The sequence below is a fragment of the Dendropsophus ebraccatus genome, chromosome 8 (genome assembly GCF_027789765.1).
Source record: "Dendropsophus ebraccatus isolate aDenEbr1 chromosome 8, aDenEbr1.pat, whole genome shotgun sequence".
Taxonomy (NCBI): Eukaryota; Metazoa; Chordata; class Amphibia; order Anura; family Hylidae; genus Dendropsophus; species Dendropsophus ebraccatus.
The window spans coordinates 17494197-17510931 of record NC_091461.1 but is presented as its reverse complement, the minus strand read 5'-3'; the positions used below and the strand labels follow the sequence as shown (position 1 = coordinate 17510931).

General features: G+C 46.4%; 1 protein-coding gene and 1 long non-coding RNA gene across 6 annotated transcripts in view; both read left to right on the top strand.

Annotated features, from left to right (window-relative positions):
* Positions 1–16735, top strand: part of LOC138798430 (killer cell lectin-like receptor subfamily G member 1) — an 85877-nt gene that overhangs the window by 4740 nt on the left and 64402 nt on the right. For 4 of the 5 annotated variants that reach the window (XR_011364077.1, XR_011364076.1, XR_011364078.1 and 1 more), the window contains one exon: positions 341–489. Coding sequence is in view for 2 of the 5 variants with exons in the window: in XM_069978885.1 (XP_069834986.1) it covers positions 341–489 (149 nt within the window). In the remaining 3 variants the exon portion in view is untranslated. Of the gene's footprint in view, positions 1–340; positions 490–3512; positions 3626–3728; positions 4876–16735 lie in introns of those variants that run through there. The other variant, XM_069978886.1, reaches the window with a different exon arrangement.
* On the top strand, positions 15293–16351 carry LOC138798898 (uncharacterized). Its single transcript, XR_011364200.1, has 3 exons — positions 15293–15368; positions 16101–16196; positions 16283–16351. It is a non-coding gene; the product is annotated as an uncharacterized lncRNA (long non-coding RNA).

Sequence of the window (16735 nt, the reverse complement as noted above, 5' to 3'; positions counted from 1 at the left end):
ATATCAGGTACAGAAACAGGGGACAGGGAAGATTATCAGGTACAGAAACACGGGACAGGGAAAATTATCAGGTACAGAAACAGGGGACAGGGAAAATTATCATGTACAAAAACAGGCGACAGGGGCGAATATCAGGTACAGTAATGGGTCAGGGGGCAAATATCAGGTACAGTAACAAGGGGCAGAACACTTTATTAGTTGCAGCTATAGAGGGCAGAGAAGATTATCAGGTACAGAAACAGTTAGACAAACAACTTAGCTGACTGGCAGCATTTGTATCCACTTGTCATTTTTAGTGAATATTTTTCATAAAACCCTTAAACTTTTTGAAATCTTGCAGGCTGTCACCTGTGTCCTCCTGATTGGCTACTACATGGAGATCAGTGTTATTACTTCTCAGATGTTACAGAGAGAACATGGGAGCCGAGTCGGGATCAGTGTAAGATGATGGGATCTGATCTACTGGTCATAAAGGACAAGGAGCAGCAGGTATGGGCTCTGTGTCCATGTATAGGGATATTATAGGACTAGAGACCAATATAACAGCTTCTATAGATAATAACATGCTCTTTATCTATTACAGGAGATTATAGAAAAAGTCTTAGCAGGAAGCTCCATATAATTGTTTATGTTTAAAGTGTCACTGTCGTGAATTTTTTTTTTTTTTTTGCAGAAATCAATAGTCCAGGCGATTTTAAGAAAATTTGTAATTGGGGTTATTAGCCGAAAAATGCATTTTTATCATGAAAAAGCAGTTTGAAGCTCTCCCCCCTGTCTTCATTGTTATCCTATGGAGAGAGCTAAATAAAAGACCAAAACAGGCCAACAAAGAGTTAATCTACAAATCCCTCACCCGTTATCCCCTGGGACAGTCACCACTGACCCTGACCTCTCTGAGCTCTGATTACAGCTGTCACAAAGCTCCATGCCTGTAATCCTCTGATATCTGCTTTCTGCTGCCGGCTAACTCCCTCCTTCCTCCTCCCCCCTCCCATCTCTATAGAAACAGACAGAGTGTGACTCATGCAACAAGTCACAATTTCCTGATTTTTTGCAGTGGATGGAAAAGAGGAAGGAGGGGGGGGCTGGGAAAAGGCTTTTTACATGCAGATAATGGCAGATTTGGCTAATAAACCCAATTACAAAGTTTCTTATAATCGCCTGGACTATTGATTTCTGCAAAAAAAAAATATGACAGTGACTCTTTAACCCCTAGACGACCCTGGACGTAGGGTTACGTCATGGAAGTCTGTCCCCAGACGACCCATGACGTAACCTTACGTCACGGGTGTTATTCCCGCTATGAAGCGCGCTCCGGAGCGGAGCGCGCTTCATAGGAGGTGGGGGCCGGCTGCAGTGAGCAGCCGGGACCTCACCGGCAATGACACGCTGCAGCGATCGCGCTGCCGCGTGTCATTAACCCCTTAAACGCCGCGATCACGGCGCGACCGCGGCGTTTAAGTGTAAGTGACAGGGGGAGTCCCCTGTCACTTACCGATCGGGACCCCCGCAGTGTGACTGCGGGGGTCCCGATCGGTATAACGGACTGCTGGAGGTCTCTTACCTGTCTCCATGCGGTCCGATCGGCGCTCTGCTACTCTAAGCCTGCACAGGCAGGCTCAATGAGCAGAGCGCCGATAACACTGATCAATGCTGTGCCTATGGCATAGCATTCATCAGTGTAAAAATCAAACTAATCTATGTACAAGTCCCCCAAAGGGACTTCAAATGTGTAAAAAAAAAAAAGTTAAAAACACTAATACACTACCCCAAAACCCCTCCCCCAATAAAAGTTGAAATCACCCCCCTTTCCCATTATATAAATAAAACATATAAAAATAAATAAATAGATAAACATATAATATACCGTAGCGTGCGTAATTGTCCGATCTATTAAAATATAACAAGTGTCATTGCGAACGGTAAACGGCGTACACGAAAAGAGGGAAAAAAGTGCGCAGATTACCGATTTTATGTTACATTATATATATAAAAAAATTAATAAAAAGTGATCAAAACGTCCGATCTTCACAAATATGGTATTAATAAAAACTAGAGATCATGGCGGAAAAAAATTACGCCCCATACAGCCCCGTAGGTGAAAAAATAAAACCGTTATAAGCGTCACAATAGTCCCATTTTATTTATAATTAATTGCCAAAAAAAAGGATTTCATTTAAAAAAAATATATAACATTAGAGAATCTGTGTAAACCTGCATATGGTTGTGTTCGGACTGACCTATAGAATAATAGTGTCATGTCGCTGTTACCATATAGTGCATAACGTAGACACAGGAACCCCCCAAACGTTACCATATTGCATTCTTTTTTGCGATTTCATCAATTTATATCTTCATAAATAATATATTTGGAATTCCATCATACATGTTATGGTAAAATGAAAGACGCCATTACAAAGTACAACTATTCCTGTAACAAATAAGCCCTTACATGGCCTGTAGATAAAAAACTGAGAGTGCTAGAGCTCTTAGGAGGGGAGGAGGGAAAAACGGAAACACTAAGATCAAAATTTGCGCGGTCCACTGGGTCATTTTGGGCCTGGTCCTCAAAGGGTTAATTTTACTGTGTGAGAGCTTATTGTTAGCAGGACAGGTTATGTAATATATATATATATATATATATATATATATATATATATATACAAAATTGAGCAATTATTTCCACTATGTGATAAAAATTACATTTTAACTGGTGTCTAAAACTTATATAGATTTGTAAATTACTTCTATTTAAACAAAATCTCAAGGCTTCCAGTACTTATCAGCTGCTGTAGGTCCTGCGGGTGTATTTATTTTTCCAGTCTGACACAGTGCTCTCTGCTGCCAACCCTGTCCATGTCAGGAACTGTCCAAAGCAGTAGAAAATCACTATAGAAAACCTCTCCTGCTCTGGACAGTTCCTGACATGGACAGAGGTGGCAGCAAAGAGCTCTGTGTCAGACTAGGAAGAATATACCACTTCCTGCAGGATATACAGCAGCTGATAAGTACTGGAACATATTAGTTTTTTAAAGTGGTAATCTGGGGAACAGAGAAGATCCAACCTATTCTGCCCTCTAGTACACGGCTTCCACCCATTATCTGTGGGGCTCGATGCAAGTTGTGAGGATCCCATGTGGGCAAAACCACAATGTCTGGCTGCCCAATGTTGCAACAACATCAGTAACATCGGACAGCTATTGAACATCCACCCGGCCCCCTCTTATCTCAGAAGTATACCCAAGGCGGCCAGTGAGAACAGTATAACACCGGGGAGTGGAACAGGTAGGACCTTTTCTGTTTCCCTAATAATCCCTTTAAATAGAAGTAATTTACAAATCTGTATATATTCCTGACACCAGAGAACCTCTAAATGGGGTAACCTGGATTTCTGTGAAACATAAATTTACTGTGAAACAGAAAAAAAAATCTTTGTGAGGTGAATTGTTTCTGTCATGTTTTATTACTTGAAAAAAATAATTTACACAATAAATGTTCTTTATATGTCCCAGGAGTTTATAGAGAGAACTCTCAGCCAGCGAGCAGATGACACATACTGGATAGGACTTCACCATGATGGAGATGGCTGGAGATGGGTGGATGGAGAACAATATACCAGCAGCCTGTAAGTGACCTCTGACCCCAGCACACACTCAGGATACATCTGATACCTGGGTCTCTCCTCCCCTGATCACCACTCATCTCTGGTTTATTCTCTTGTCATTTAGGATCCAGATAAAGACATCATCACCAGGAAGCTGCATATCAGTGACCAGATCTTCTTATTATACAACCAAATGCTATAGTAATAATAGATGGATATGTGCCAGAGAAGCTGTGAGGATCTGACCTTGTAGATGTGTGTTGTCCCACCACGGGTGTTGCTAGTTTGAAGCCTTGTACTATAAGGAACAATGTGGTAATGAAGTGTATATTTTAGTTTTACCACAAGAGGTCACTGTCTGTATATTGGTAACTGTTGCACAGCTGTAGTGAACTAAGGGTTATTGTTTTTGTTTGTGATTGGCACACCAATGAGAGCTGTTCTTCTCTTCCACCTATCTCTATCCTCTTTTCTACTTGCACTCTTCTTCACCACTCACAGGAGCTGTTACACACCCTGTGGGAAGTTGTCACATGGGGAGAGGAAGTATAGACCTACACTTCAGTTCATTTTCTTTCTGTTTCTCGAAAGAGCGAGACACACAGATCAGGCATCCCTGCTGAGTTTAGCCAGGAGCTTGGCCATGCCAGGTTCCCTGTCTGGGACAGACCAGCTGTAGTGTATCTTTATGGAGGACACAGAGACTTTCTTTCTTAAAGCAACACTTCTATCTACAATGCAGTGCTAAAGCAACTAAAAAGAGAGGACAAGTCAGAGATCACCCCAACCCATGCAGTGAACAAATTAAACACAGTGCAGGACAGTATCCTAAAAGCTAGAGGAATTGATCCAGATAGAACAAAGCAGCTAAGAGCCTATGTACCCTATCTCGCAACGCACGTGACACTGGGAAACTCTCGGACACTTCGCTCAACTCAGGTAATTAAGATTGGGGCTTGTGTCACCCTGATAGGACAGGTAACTCTACACTGCAGAGCAAAAGGTGGTTATAGCGGCAAAGGTCGAAACACAGGCACGAGTAATCTTCTTCTTTCAAGTATTCTCAAGTATTCTTCTTCTAAAGTTCTGGCAGAGCATAGTACTACATTGGGTTGGGCCTCTCATAACCTACTCCTCTTCACTACTCTGAACTCTCTACTATTCTTCTCAGCACACAACAAAGTCAGCACTGCTACTCTTCTCGCTACCTCAACCAGCTCAGAGTGTAAATCTAGCAAAGTCAAGTTTGTATTATATGATTCACTTGTATCACAGAAGATCTATTAGTAAAAAACAAGTTTATTTTTCCTATCAGTGGTTATTGCACCAGCACCTACACACAGGCTACACCGTCCTTGAGTCATTCGGATGGGTCATAACTCCTTTCTGGACCACCATGATAAGCGCCCGAAGCAGGTCACAGCCTGGCAGGTCACCGACCATTGGGGAAGAGTATAGCCAGCCACAAAAAAACTAAAAGCAGTTGTGCCTCCATTAGCACTGGCGTCACGACAACCAGGGCCGCTTCTACCATGAGGCGGAATGAGTATTCCGCCTCAGGCGGCACATTCTGGGGTCCCTTTAGGGGCGGAAACTTCTGACCTGTCATCTGACTCACCGCACAGGGGCCCGCCGCCCGCTCAGGTGTCCCCCTTTCCGCATCCCTAGAAGCCGCGGCTCTGCAGCTTCTAGGGATGCACTGCCGTCAGACTCTGGGCCCTCGGTGACAGGAGAAGACGCCCCCACTCACACTATAATCCTCTCCCCTGTACTGTACGGCATCCGCTGGGTGACAGGCCCCTCCCCCAGGCCAGGTCACAATGCTGTACAACAGAGAGCGTGTATGGCGCTGTGACCTGGCCTGGGGAAGGGTCCTGTGTGGCGTCCTGCCAGGGAAAGGAGAAGCGGTGGATCCCGGTCCGGATGGTGAGGAGGGGAGCAGGTGGGGGCCCTCAGGTTTTGCCGGGACTGTCCTGATTCTGACGAGACAGCCCCGGCAAAACCATGTCCCGGGAAGCTCCGCCCCCCTGCCGCGGGAAGCCCCGCCCCCTGCCGAGCGCGAGTGATGTCACCCATGCAGAGCGGGAGAGGAGTCCCTGGAAGACCAGAGGGTCCATACTGGTGAGGTGATTATGGCTTTTTTTGTTTTATATACAGATGAAGGGGCTAGTGGTATGATGATGAAGGCACAGGAGGAGGATGAAGGGAGAAGTAGTATGATGATGGAAGGGCAGAAGGATGAGAGGGGTAGTAGTATGATGATGGAAGGGCAGGAGGATGAGAGGGGTTATACTATGATGATGAAAGGGCAGAAGGATGAGAGGGGTAGTAGTATGATGATGGAAGGGCAGAAGGATGAGAGGGGTAGTAGTATGATGATGGAAGGGCAGAAGGATGAGAGGGGTAGTAGTATGATGATGAAAGGGCAGAAGGATGAGAGGGGTAGTAGTATGATGATGGAAGGGCAGAAGGATGAGAGGGGTAGTTGTAGTATGATGATGGAAGGGCAGAAGGATGAGAGGGGTAGTAGTATGATGATGGAAGGGCAGAAGGATGAGAGGGGTAGTAGTATGATGATGGAAGGGCAGAAGGATGAGAGGGGTAGTTGTAGTATGATGATGGAAGGGCAGAAGGATGAGAGGGGTAGTAGTATGATGATGGAAGGGCAGAAGGATGAGAGGGGTAGTAGTATGATGATGGAAGGGCAGAAGGATGAGAGGGGTAGTAGTATGATGATGGAAGGGCAGGAGGATGAGAGGGGTTATACTATGATGATGAAAGGGCAGAAGGATGAGAGGGGTAGTAGTAGTATGATGATGGAGGGACAGGAGGATAAGAGGGGTTGTACTATGATGATGGAAGGGCAGGAGGATGAGAGGGGTAGTACTATGATGATGGAGGGGGAAGGAGGATGAGAGGGGTAGTACTATGATGATGGAAGGGCAGGAGGATGAGAGGGGTTGTAGTATGATGATGGAAGGGCAGGAGGATGAGAGGGGTTGTAGTATGATGATGGAAGGGCAGGAGGATGAGAGGGGTTGTAGTTTGATGATGGAGGGACAGGAGGATGAGAGGGGTAGTACTATGATGATGGAGGGGGAAGGAAGATGAGAGGGGTTGTAGTATGATGATGGAAGGGCAGGAGGATGAGAGGGGTATTACTATAATGATGGAAGGGCAGGAGGATGAGAGGGGTTATACTATGATGATGGAAGGGCAGGAGGATGAGAGGGGTAGTACTATGAGGATGGAGGGGGAAGGAGGATGAGAGGGGTTGTAGTATGATGATGGAAGGGCAGGAGGATGAGAGGGGTAGTACTATAATGATGGATGGGCAGGAGGATGAGAGGGGTTATACTATGATGATGGAAGGGCAGGAGGATGAGGGGGGTTATACTATGATGATGGAAGGGCAGGAGGATGAGAGGGGAAGTACTATGATGATAGAAGGGCAGGAGGATGATAAAGTCGGTCGTAGTATGATGATGGAGGGTCTGGAGGATCAAGGTGGGGGTAGTAGTATGATGATAGGGCAGGAGGATGAAGGGGGGAGTAGTATGATGATGGAGGGGGAAGGAGGATGAAGGGGGGAGTAGTATGATGATATGGGTAAGGTGGTCTCTGAGGCTAACAGTATTATTGAGTGTCTGAAGCTGGCAGTATTAGGCCGTCTGAGACCTATACTATTTGGGGGTCTCTAACACTTGGCTCCCCATATGTCACCACCATTAAGACTGGCACTTATACATGCTCCTCTGCAGCCGCCGCTCTCCGCTCAAAGAAGTGACATGTTACTTCTTCGAGCGGAGAGCGGCGGCTGCGGAGGAGCGCGCGCTCTCCCATAGACGGGCTATGGGACAGTGAGACAGGCGGGATCCTGCGGCGGAGAGTTCCACCGCGGAATTCCACCTGTTTTACTCAGTGTGAACATACCCTTAGTGTATGCACTTCTGTTATATAGTTCTGTATGCACTGTTGGTATGTAGTTATATATGCAATGTTCACTGCTGGTATATAGTTGTGTTTGCGGGGGAAGGGGCGCAGTTTCAATTTTCGCCTCAGGCAGCATAGAACCTAGAATCGGCCCTGACGACAGCATACTACCTGGCTGAGCTATACTCCACCGACCAACTACCATAGAAGTGGCGTCACCCAGAACAACTCAATAGGTACCCAGATGAGCACACACCTCAGATGGAAAATGTACAGAAAAATGAATAAAAATATAAATATACTTGTGATTAGTCCTGATACTGCAGAGTCAACACAGCACATCCAGCATTGGCTCAACTACTACTGCTGAACTCCTTCAGTTATGAAGAGATGTATGGATCTGGCTCTGAAAATTTGCTTGTTTCATACATGTGGATGTTGGTTCCTATATGCTGCAGGCACTTGCTACAAATGACTGACATCAGCAAGCACGCTGATGTTGGTCATTTAAAAGGAAATCAACAAGTTTGTACATATGAACTTGCTGATGTGTAACTGTAGCGGCTGAGCTGGTACTTTTGGCATCAGTCTTCTATCCTCCTTTGGTGGTGCTGGTTTCTGGCAGTTTAATGTCGGAATTTTGCTGTGTATTTGGTGAAATTGCCACAAAATGGCATTATCTCACTATCTTATTATGTTCACACGTGGTAAGACATCGGCCATTCTGTCACCCCGCCGGGTCACCAAACGGCCGGTGTCTGAAAAGATCATCCCAGCCGGTACTGCAGTACCGTCCGGATGATCTTCACTGCCACTGAATTCTGATGAAAGTGCATCAGTGTGCGCCCGCATCCGAATTCCCCGCTGCTCACAATGATGCATGACATATGATGGCATACAATATAACTTATACAGATTCGGATGGACATCAAATTCAAAATAAGTGATAAATCACACAAAAAATATGAAATATTTACATATATATATATACATAGATGCAGGGGGGCTGAAGACTATGGAGGCTAAATAAACTCACATAGTAGTAGGATGCATAAGGCAAGATAAGTGACATACTGAATTGAACAGGTATACAATATGGTATATTAGTGCCATCTAGTGGACATATGACCAAAACGTAGTTAGTACCATGGTAAGTAGAGGAACAGAGAGGACAAAACCAGAAAGCTCTCCACACCTTGGAAACAACGAAAGACCTGATCTTCAACCCGCCGACAAAGGGTGGACAGAGCAGACTATATAAAAGAAATACGTTGCCAATTATCTGATATCCAGAAATACTTACCTCTGGAACGTGACCCCACCCCCTCTCTCAAAACAATAGTCCAACATATCAGTGAGAAGTATTATACTATGGGCCTGATAGGCACTAAGACACAAGAATTCCTTACCAATCAACACCCCATCACACCGGTTTTCTATGTCTTACCCAAGATTCATAAACGTCTCGACCATCCTCAAGGCAGACCCATAGTAGCCTCCACTGATTCCCTACTAGCTCCATTGTCCATCATATTAGAGAAGATATTGACCCCCTTCAAAAAAACACGCTCCTTTCTCCTCGACACCTCACAATGTCTATTCAACGTCAGACGCATTTCACCCATCCCGGCAGACAGCCGTTTGGTCACGTAGGATGTCTCGAGTTTATACACATCCATTCAACACGACAAGGGTATACTGGCCGTAGAAAAATGCCTCCAGGAGAATGATTTCTCCCCCAACCAACAAGAGTTCCTAGAATAACTAGATACTGTACTCCGTAATACCTTTTTCATGTTTGGTGACCAGCTGTCCCTACAGATCCAAGGTACAGCCATGGGGTCAAATGAAGCCCCTCCATATGCAAACATTTACATGGACTGATTTGAGACCGATCATGTCTATAACAACCCCTTGTTCCTCGAACATGTACACGCATGGAACCGCTATATAGATGAAATCTTTTGCATATGGAGGGGTGATATCAGATCCCTTCTCTTCTTCCACTCCTACATTAACTCCGTTTTTTCAGAACTACAGTTCACGATACACTATAATCCCTGCACCATGCACTTTCTGGACACCACTGTTTTGAAAGACAACCTAGGCACTCTCAGTATCGACCTTTACCATAAACCCACAGATCGCAAAAACCTACTATATTACTCCAGTAACCATCCACCAGGGCCGACTGGACTAAGAGGGGAATCCATCAGTGGCCCATGTGGAGCAGACTAGATTATAAGGGGTGATGACAACGAGGTTGTCTTCTGAACTCTCTATCACTCCCTCCTGAGGTTCTACCATAAAGATTGTGTGGTTCCCGGACACTGGATATTGGCTCAGTTTACTTTGAATGTATAATATATTTGTGACCTTTTCTGTTGTGAGAATAAGAACTCTCTTTTATAGATGTATTTATGTTTTTTAATATTTTTAATAAAACTTGCAAAAAATAATTCTGCACCACATCTGTAGAATGATTGTGTGAGATGATGGTGCGGAGCTAGACACAAAAAGAAGGTTCATATGTGGAGTTGGTGAAAAATAATAAAAATGGAGCAGTTTTTACCTAAAGCTACATGACTGACAACATACATACATACATACTTTTTCCCCCTTCCACATATGCGACTTTTTGATCGCTTTTTATTACGATTTTTCTAGATTTGATGTGACCAAAAATGCGCAATTTTGCACTTTGGATTTTTTTGCGCTTACAACGGTTACCGTGCGAGATCAGGAATGAAATAAATTAATAGTTCGGCCAATTACGCACGCAGCGATACCAAACATTTATTTATAAAATGGGGAAAAGGGGGTGGATTCAAACTTTTATTAGGGGAGGGGATTTTTCATTAATTAAAAAAAAAACATTTTTTTACACACATGCTAGAAGCCCCCTTGGGGTTAAGGTTATTCCCCCCCCTGGGGTTAGGGTTATTCCCCCCCCCTTGGGGTTAGGGTTATTCCCCCTGGGGGATTTCTACTATAACTACACTGATCTCTCATTGAGCCCCCGACCCGGTAAAGATGCGGGAATCGCTCCTTTGCGGTCAATAGACACAAGGGATGGGGAAAATACACATTTTAAAAGCAGCTGTCAACAATTTAAAAGGCTAATTAGCGGGCACGGCAATCGGACCGTGCCCGCTAATTGCCACAGTCCCGGGTTGCAGATAGCACCTGGGCTTGCGGCGGTTCAGAGCAGGGTCACCGCACGGCCCCTCTCTGAACGCCCTTAACGACGCAAGGGTGTACATTCACGCCCTTTTTGGCTAAGGGGTTAAACTGCAAAGAGCGGCACCAGCACAGCGTCTCCAGTTGTGGTGGGATCACGGACTGTGACTTACGGCTACTGAGGCCACCCGATCATTAGGATGTGCATTTACTGTACCTCTTGGAGTGGAAAGTAGTTAAATAAAAAATAAGTGCGTACAGAAATAAAAGTACGTGCAGCAATAATTTTTGAAAACTCTGAAAAAGTCTCTACTATTTGCAAAATATAGAAACTGTAGTTATGAGCGACCTTGTTTGTGGACACACACCCTGACTACCATAAAAGTATGGAAAATTGAATTCTTCATGTAAGGATTTCAGTTCCATTTCGAAATAATAAATATAATAACTGAGTGTCTACAGGGTTATCCGAAGGCCATACGCTGTATCCATGTTTTCCAAGCAAAGTTAGGGCCGCATCAAGCTTCTTTAGCCACCTCTAACCAAATGCCGCACACTGCAGTTTGCTTGGACCCCAACATGCTTGAGGTTCATTCATCAGCTTTCTTTATGCCCCAAACAAGAATAGGGTCATTTTGCCTGAATGATGGGGAAGAGCACATGGAGGAGGAGAAGTCCTGTCTACATTCTGTCTCGGTAGAACGGTTGCTAGAGAAGGAATCACAGTAGTAATGGACAATGGACTATGAATACAGCAGAAGGGAGACACCTAGTGGATATAACTATAGAGTAATGTTCCGCCCAAAAATATAACATTTTGATTAATCAAAGTCCATAATTTGTTTTTATAATTTAAAATTATATGTTTATCTAACATTAAAAGCCATATAAATCATTGTAATCGGCAGGGGCGTTGCTAGGGTTCTAAAACATTCGGGGCCCGAGCCCTCTGAGTGCCGTCATAAGAGGTTAGCGAAGGAGCCCAGTGCACAAGCTAGTAACCCCAATGACCGCTATTGCCACCGCCACTCATAATAACTGAAGCTAAGCAGAAGCAGGCAGTTCCTTCACAGCTCCCCCTGTGCACACAGCCTCTGGAAGGTCTGCCCTAACTTCTATCCTCTAGACCAGTGTTTCCCAACCTTCTCTACTTCAGGGAACTTATACCAGATAAGATTCTACAAAATGCAAAAACCTTTATACTGACTACAAGATGGTGGGAAAGCTGGGTGGCCATATCATGCTCAGTATAAGATGCTTGGAAAGCTGGGTAACCTCCATCATACTGATAACAGGATACTGGGAAAGCTGTGTGACCTCCACCATACTGATAGCAGGATACTAGGAAAGCTGGTTGACCTCCATCATACTGATAACAGGATACTGGGAAAGCTGGGTAACCTCCATCATACTGATAACAGGATACTGGGAAAGCTGTGTGACCTCCACCATACTGATAGCAGGATACTAGGAAAGCTGGTTGACCTCCATCATACTGATAACAGGATACTGGGAAAGCTGGGTAACCTCCATCATACTGATAACAGGATACTGGGAAAGCTGGGTGACCACCATACTGATAGCAGGATACTAGGAAAGCTGGTTGACCTCCATCATACTGATAACAGGATACTGGGAAAGCTGGGTGACCTCCAACATACTGATAACAGGATACTGGGAAAGCTGGGTGACCTCAGTTATACTATATACTGGATAGCTGGGTGATCTCAGTTATACAGTATATACTGGATAGCTGGGGGACCTCACTTATACAGTATATACTGGATAGCTGGGTGACCTCACTTATACAGTATATACTGGATAGCTGGGTGACCTCACTTATACAGTATATACTGCATAGCTGGGGGACCTCACTTATACAGTATATACTGGATAGCTGGGGGACCTCACTTATACAGTATATACTGGATAGCTGGGGGACCTCACTTATACAGTATATACTGGATAGCTGGGGGACCTCACTTATACAGTATATACTGGATAGCTGGGTGACCTCACTTATACAGTATATACTGCATAGCTGGGGGACCTCACTTATACAGTATATACTGCATAGCTGGGGGACCTCACTTATACAGTATATACTGGATAGCTGGGGGACCTCACTTATACAGTATATACTGGATAGCTGGGTGACCTCACTTATACAGTATATACTGGATAGCTGGGTGACCTCACTTATACAGTATATACTGCATAGCTGGGGGACCTCACTTATACAGTATATACTGGATAGCTGGGGGACCTCACTTATACAGTATATACTGGATAGCTGGGAGACCTCACTTATACAGTATACTGTGTGACAAGCCGGTTCTGGGGGCGGGGCTTGTCGCCAGGGGGCGGGGCTTGTCATCAGGGGGCGGGGCTTGTCTGGATATCCCGGGGACCAGCCAGGGGGAAGTAAATCCTCGGTCAGTGGCCCCCCAGCATTTCAGCAACTCCCCCCCCCCCCTCTTAAACCCCAACCCCACTACCTGCATCTGTGGTGGTGCTCCCTGGCCTCCTCGCTCAAGTCCAGATTCGGCCACCTGTCGGCCAGATGCTTCAGCAGCCGCTGTGCCTCCTCAGCTCCCCCACACACAGAGCCCGCAGTGCAGAGCCCGCAGCGCAGCCCACAGGAAGCTGCTACAGTCTCTGCACCGCAGCACACAGCTTCCTCCTCCTTCCCCACCACCAGCCTCACGCTGCTGCAGCAGACAGGGTAGCTGAGGCACAGTGCACAGACATGTGCGCCTTCAGACCCTTCACTGCCGCTCCCGCACTTCTCCCAGCACAGCTTCTGCATACCCCCTCAACCTGCGCTGTACTACACCACCTGGCCCGCCCGCACACCCCGGTTACAATACTCACCAACTTGCAGTAACTGTCAGTGGCAGGGGAGAGGCTGGGCAGGAGCTTGCCGGGTGACTGTCGGGGGCAGAAGAGAGGCTGGACAGGAGCGTGGCACCGCTGTGGACGGCTGTGGCACACGCATCCAATGATGCACAAGTGACGAGTGACGTCACTAAAGCTACGTCTCAGCGGTACCAGCGCGGCCAATCCGAGGTGCGGGTCAGGCCAGACGTCAGAGGTCACGGCTGCTGCTAGTGCTAATTCGGCGCTGGCGTCAAAAAAAACTTTCGGGGCTAGGCAAAATTCATTCGGGGCTTAGGCCCCGAATGATTATGCCTAGCGACGCCACTGGTAATCGGTATGTTAGGGATGGACTGTGGTTACTGACCACTGCACTCATTTCCTGACATGTAACATGATATTCATCTGAAACCATAGACAGAATGAGCAGCATTGTGACCAGCACACCCCAGGAGCTGCACTCTGAGGAGACTGACACCCCAGGAGCTGCACTCTGAGGAGACTGACACCCCAGGAGCCGTACACTGAGGAGACTGACACCCCAGGAGCCGTACACTGAGGAGACTGACACCCCAGGAGCTGCACTCTGAGGAGACTGACACCCCAGGAGCCGTACACTGAGGAGACTGACACCCCAGGAGCCGTACACTGAGGAGACTGACACCCCAGGAGCCGTACACTGAGGAGACTGACACCCCAGGAGCTGTACACTGAGGAGACTGACACCCCAGGAGCTGCACTCTGAGGAGACTGACACCCCAGGAGCTGTACACTGAGGAGACTGACACCCCAGGAGCTGTACACTGAGGAGACTGACACCCCAGGAGCTGCACTCTGAAGAGACTGACACCCCAGGAGCCGTACACTGAGGAGACTGACACCCCAGGAGCTGTACACTGAGGAGACTGACACCCCAGGAGCTGTACACTGAGCAGACTGACACCCCAGGAGCTGTACACTGAGGAGACTGACACCCCAGAAGCTGTACACTGAGGAGACTGACACCCTGGGAGCTGTACACTGAGGAGACTGATACCCGGGAGCTGTACACTGAGGAGACTGACACCCCAGGAGCTGTACACTGAGGAGACTGACACCCCGGGAGCTGTACACTGAGGAGACTGACACCCCGGGAGCTGTACACTGAGGAGACTGACACCCCAGGAGCTGTACACTGAGGAGACTGACACCCCAGGAGCTGTACACTGAGGAGACTGATACCCGGGAGCTGTACACTGAGGAGACTGACACCCCAGGAGCTGTACACTGAGGAGACTGACACCCCAGGAGCTGTACACTGAGGAGACTGACACCCCAGGAGCTGTACACTGAGGAGACTGACACCCCAGGAGCTGTACACTGAGGAGACTGACACGCCAGGAGCCGTACACTGAGGAGACTGACACCCCAGGAGCCGTACACTGAGGAGACTGACACCCCAGGAGCCGTACACTGAGGAGACTGACACCCCAGGAGCTGTACACTGAGGAGACTGACACCCCAGGAGCTGTACACTGAGGAGACTGACACCCCAGGAGCCGTACACTGAGGAGACTGACACCCCAGGAGCCGTACACTGAGGAGACTGACACCCCAGGAGCTGTACACTGAGGAGACTGACACCCCAGGAGCTGTACACTGAGGAGACTGACACCCCAGGAGCTGTACACCGAGGAGACTGACACCCCAGGAGCCGTACACTGAGGAGACTGACACCCCAGGAGCCGTACACCGAGGAGACTGACACCACAATACAATTACATGGAGACACCAGGTAAGAATTATATAAAATGATGGAATTTATTAGATGAAAAAAAAAATTCTAAAAGATTGAGGTAAAGGATGAAGCAAGATGTGTTAGATATTTCTGCTGCCCCTCCACCTCCGATCCCCAGATAAAACCACATTTTACATTAAGGTTCCCATATTACAGTCATTAAACATAGTTTTCTACTCTAAAAAAATGTGAGTAATCTGATGGTTTCCAGTTGATGAAAACATTAATAAAATCTGTGCAATATTCTCCAATACTGAGTCAGATCAGGTGTAGTGTACATTGTGGAAAGGTTTCTCTAAGGAGACTGAAAGTTCTTAGTTTTGGACAAGTCCACCAACAAACTCCAGTGATTAGCTACATGTATAGAGCAGCAGCAAGTGTCCAATCTCCCTACAGCGCCTCCACAGGGAGGAAGAAGCATTACACAACTCTCAACAAAAATTAAGTTATCAGTGTAATGGTGCGTTTAGAGATTTATCTGACATATTCGTTAAGCAAAGGCCAGGCTAATGGATTTGAAAAGAGTAGAAATCTCGGACTTTCCTTTATGACCAGTTCCCTGTATATAGTCTGTTCCTAGCTTTGGCTTCAAAAATCAGTCAGATAATCTGTCTGTGTAAACACAGCCTAAAACACAGGAGACATGCCCCTTGTAGCTGCTCTTGTTCTCAACAGATCTGAAGAATTACATAATGTATATATACTCCTCATTCCTTATTCTGCTCACAGGTAACACAGAGTCCTGGACTCCTTCCTGGAAAGCTGTGATTATTACTGTCCTCCTAGGAGCCAATATTGTATTCATCCGCATTATTGAAGCACTTGGTAAGTACGGACTCTTATAGGTAGTGAGGGTCCGGGTCCATTGTCACTGGTCATATTACTGAGCTAGTCTCTGTTTCCCCTTCTAGTTTATAAACTACAACTTTCTGATGCTGATCACTCTACAATGCTGGAGGATCTCTGTACTAACAGCACTGACATGTCTGGAGGTGAGTACAAGGAGATCTCTGACTCCTATCCTGCTGACTTTATTATGATGAGTATTATACACCATCCACAGACGAGTGTACTATGATGCTGCTGCAGATACCAGCACGACTACCGTTTTACTACCTCAACTAAGAATGTCATGTTAACACTCCAAATCATTTTCTGGCTTGAAAAAGAGGCATTGTAGCCTTGAAACGCGTTGCCTATATGCTATTAAACTTCATCTATGTTATCTACGTCTACTGAAACCTCCTTGCACCACACTAGCTCCTCGGAAGTGTTCACTACAAGTGCCACACTACCTCTCTGCACGCCACGTGACACATCAGGTACAAGTTACCTGGATCTAGATTTCAACTTAAAGGGGAACT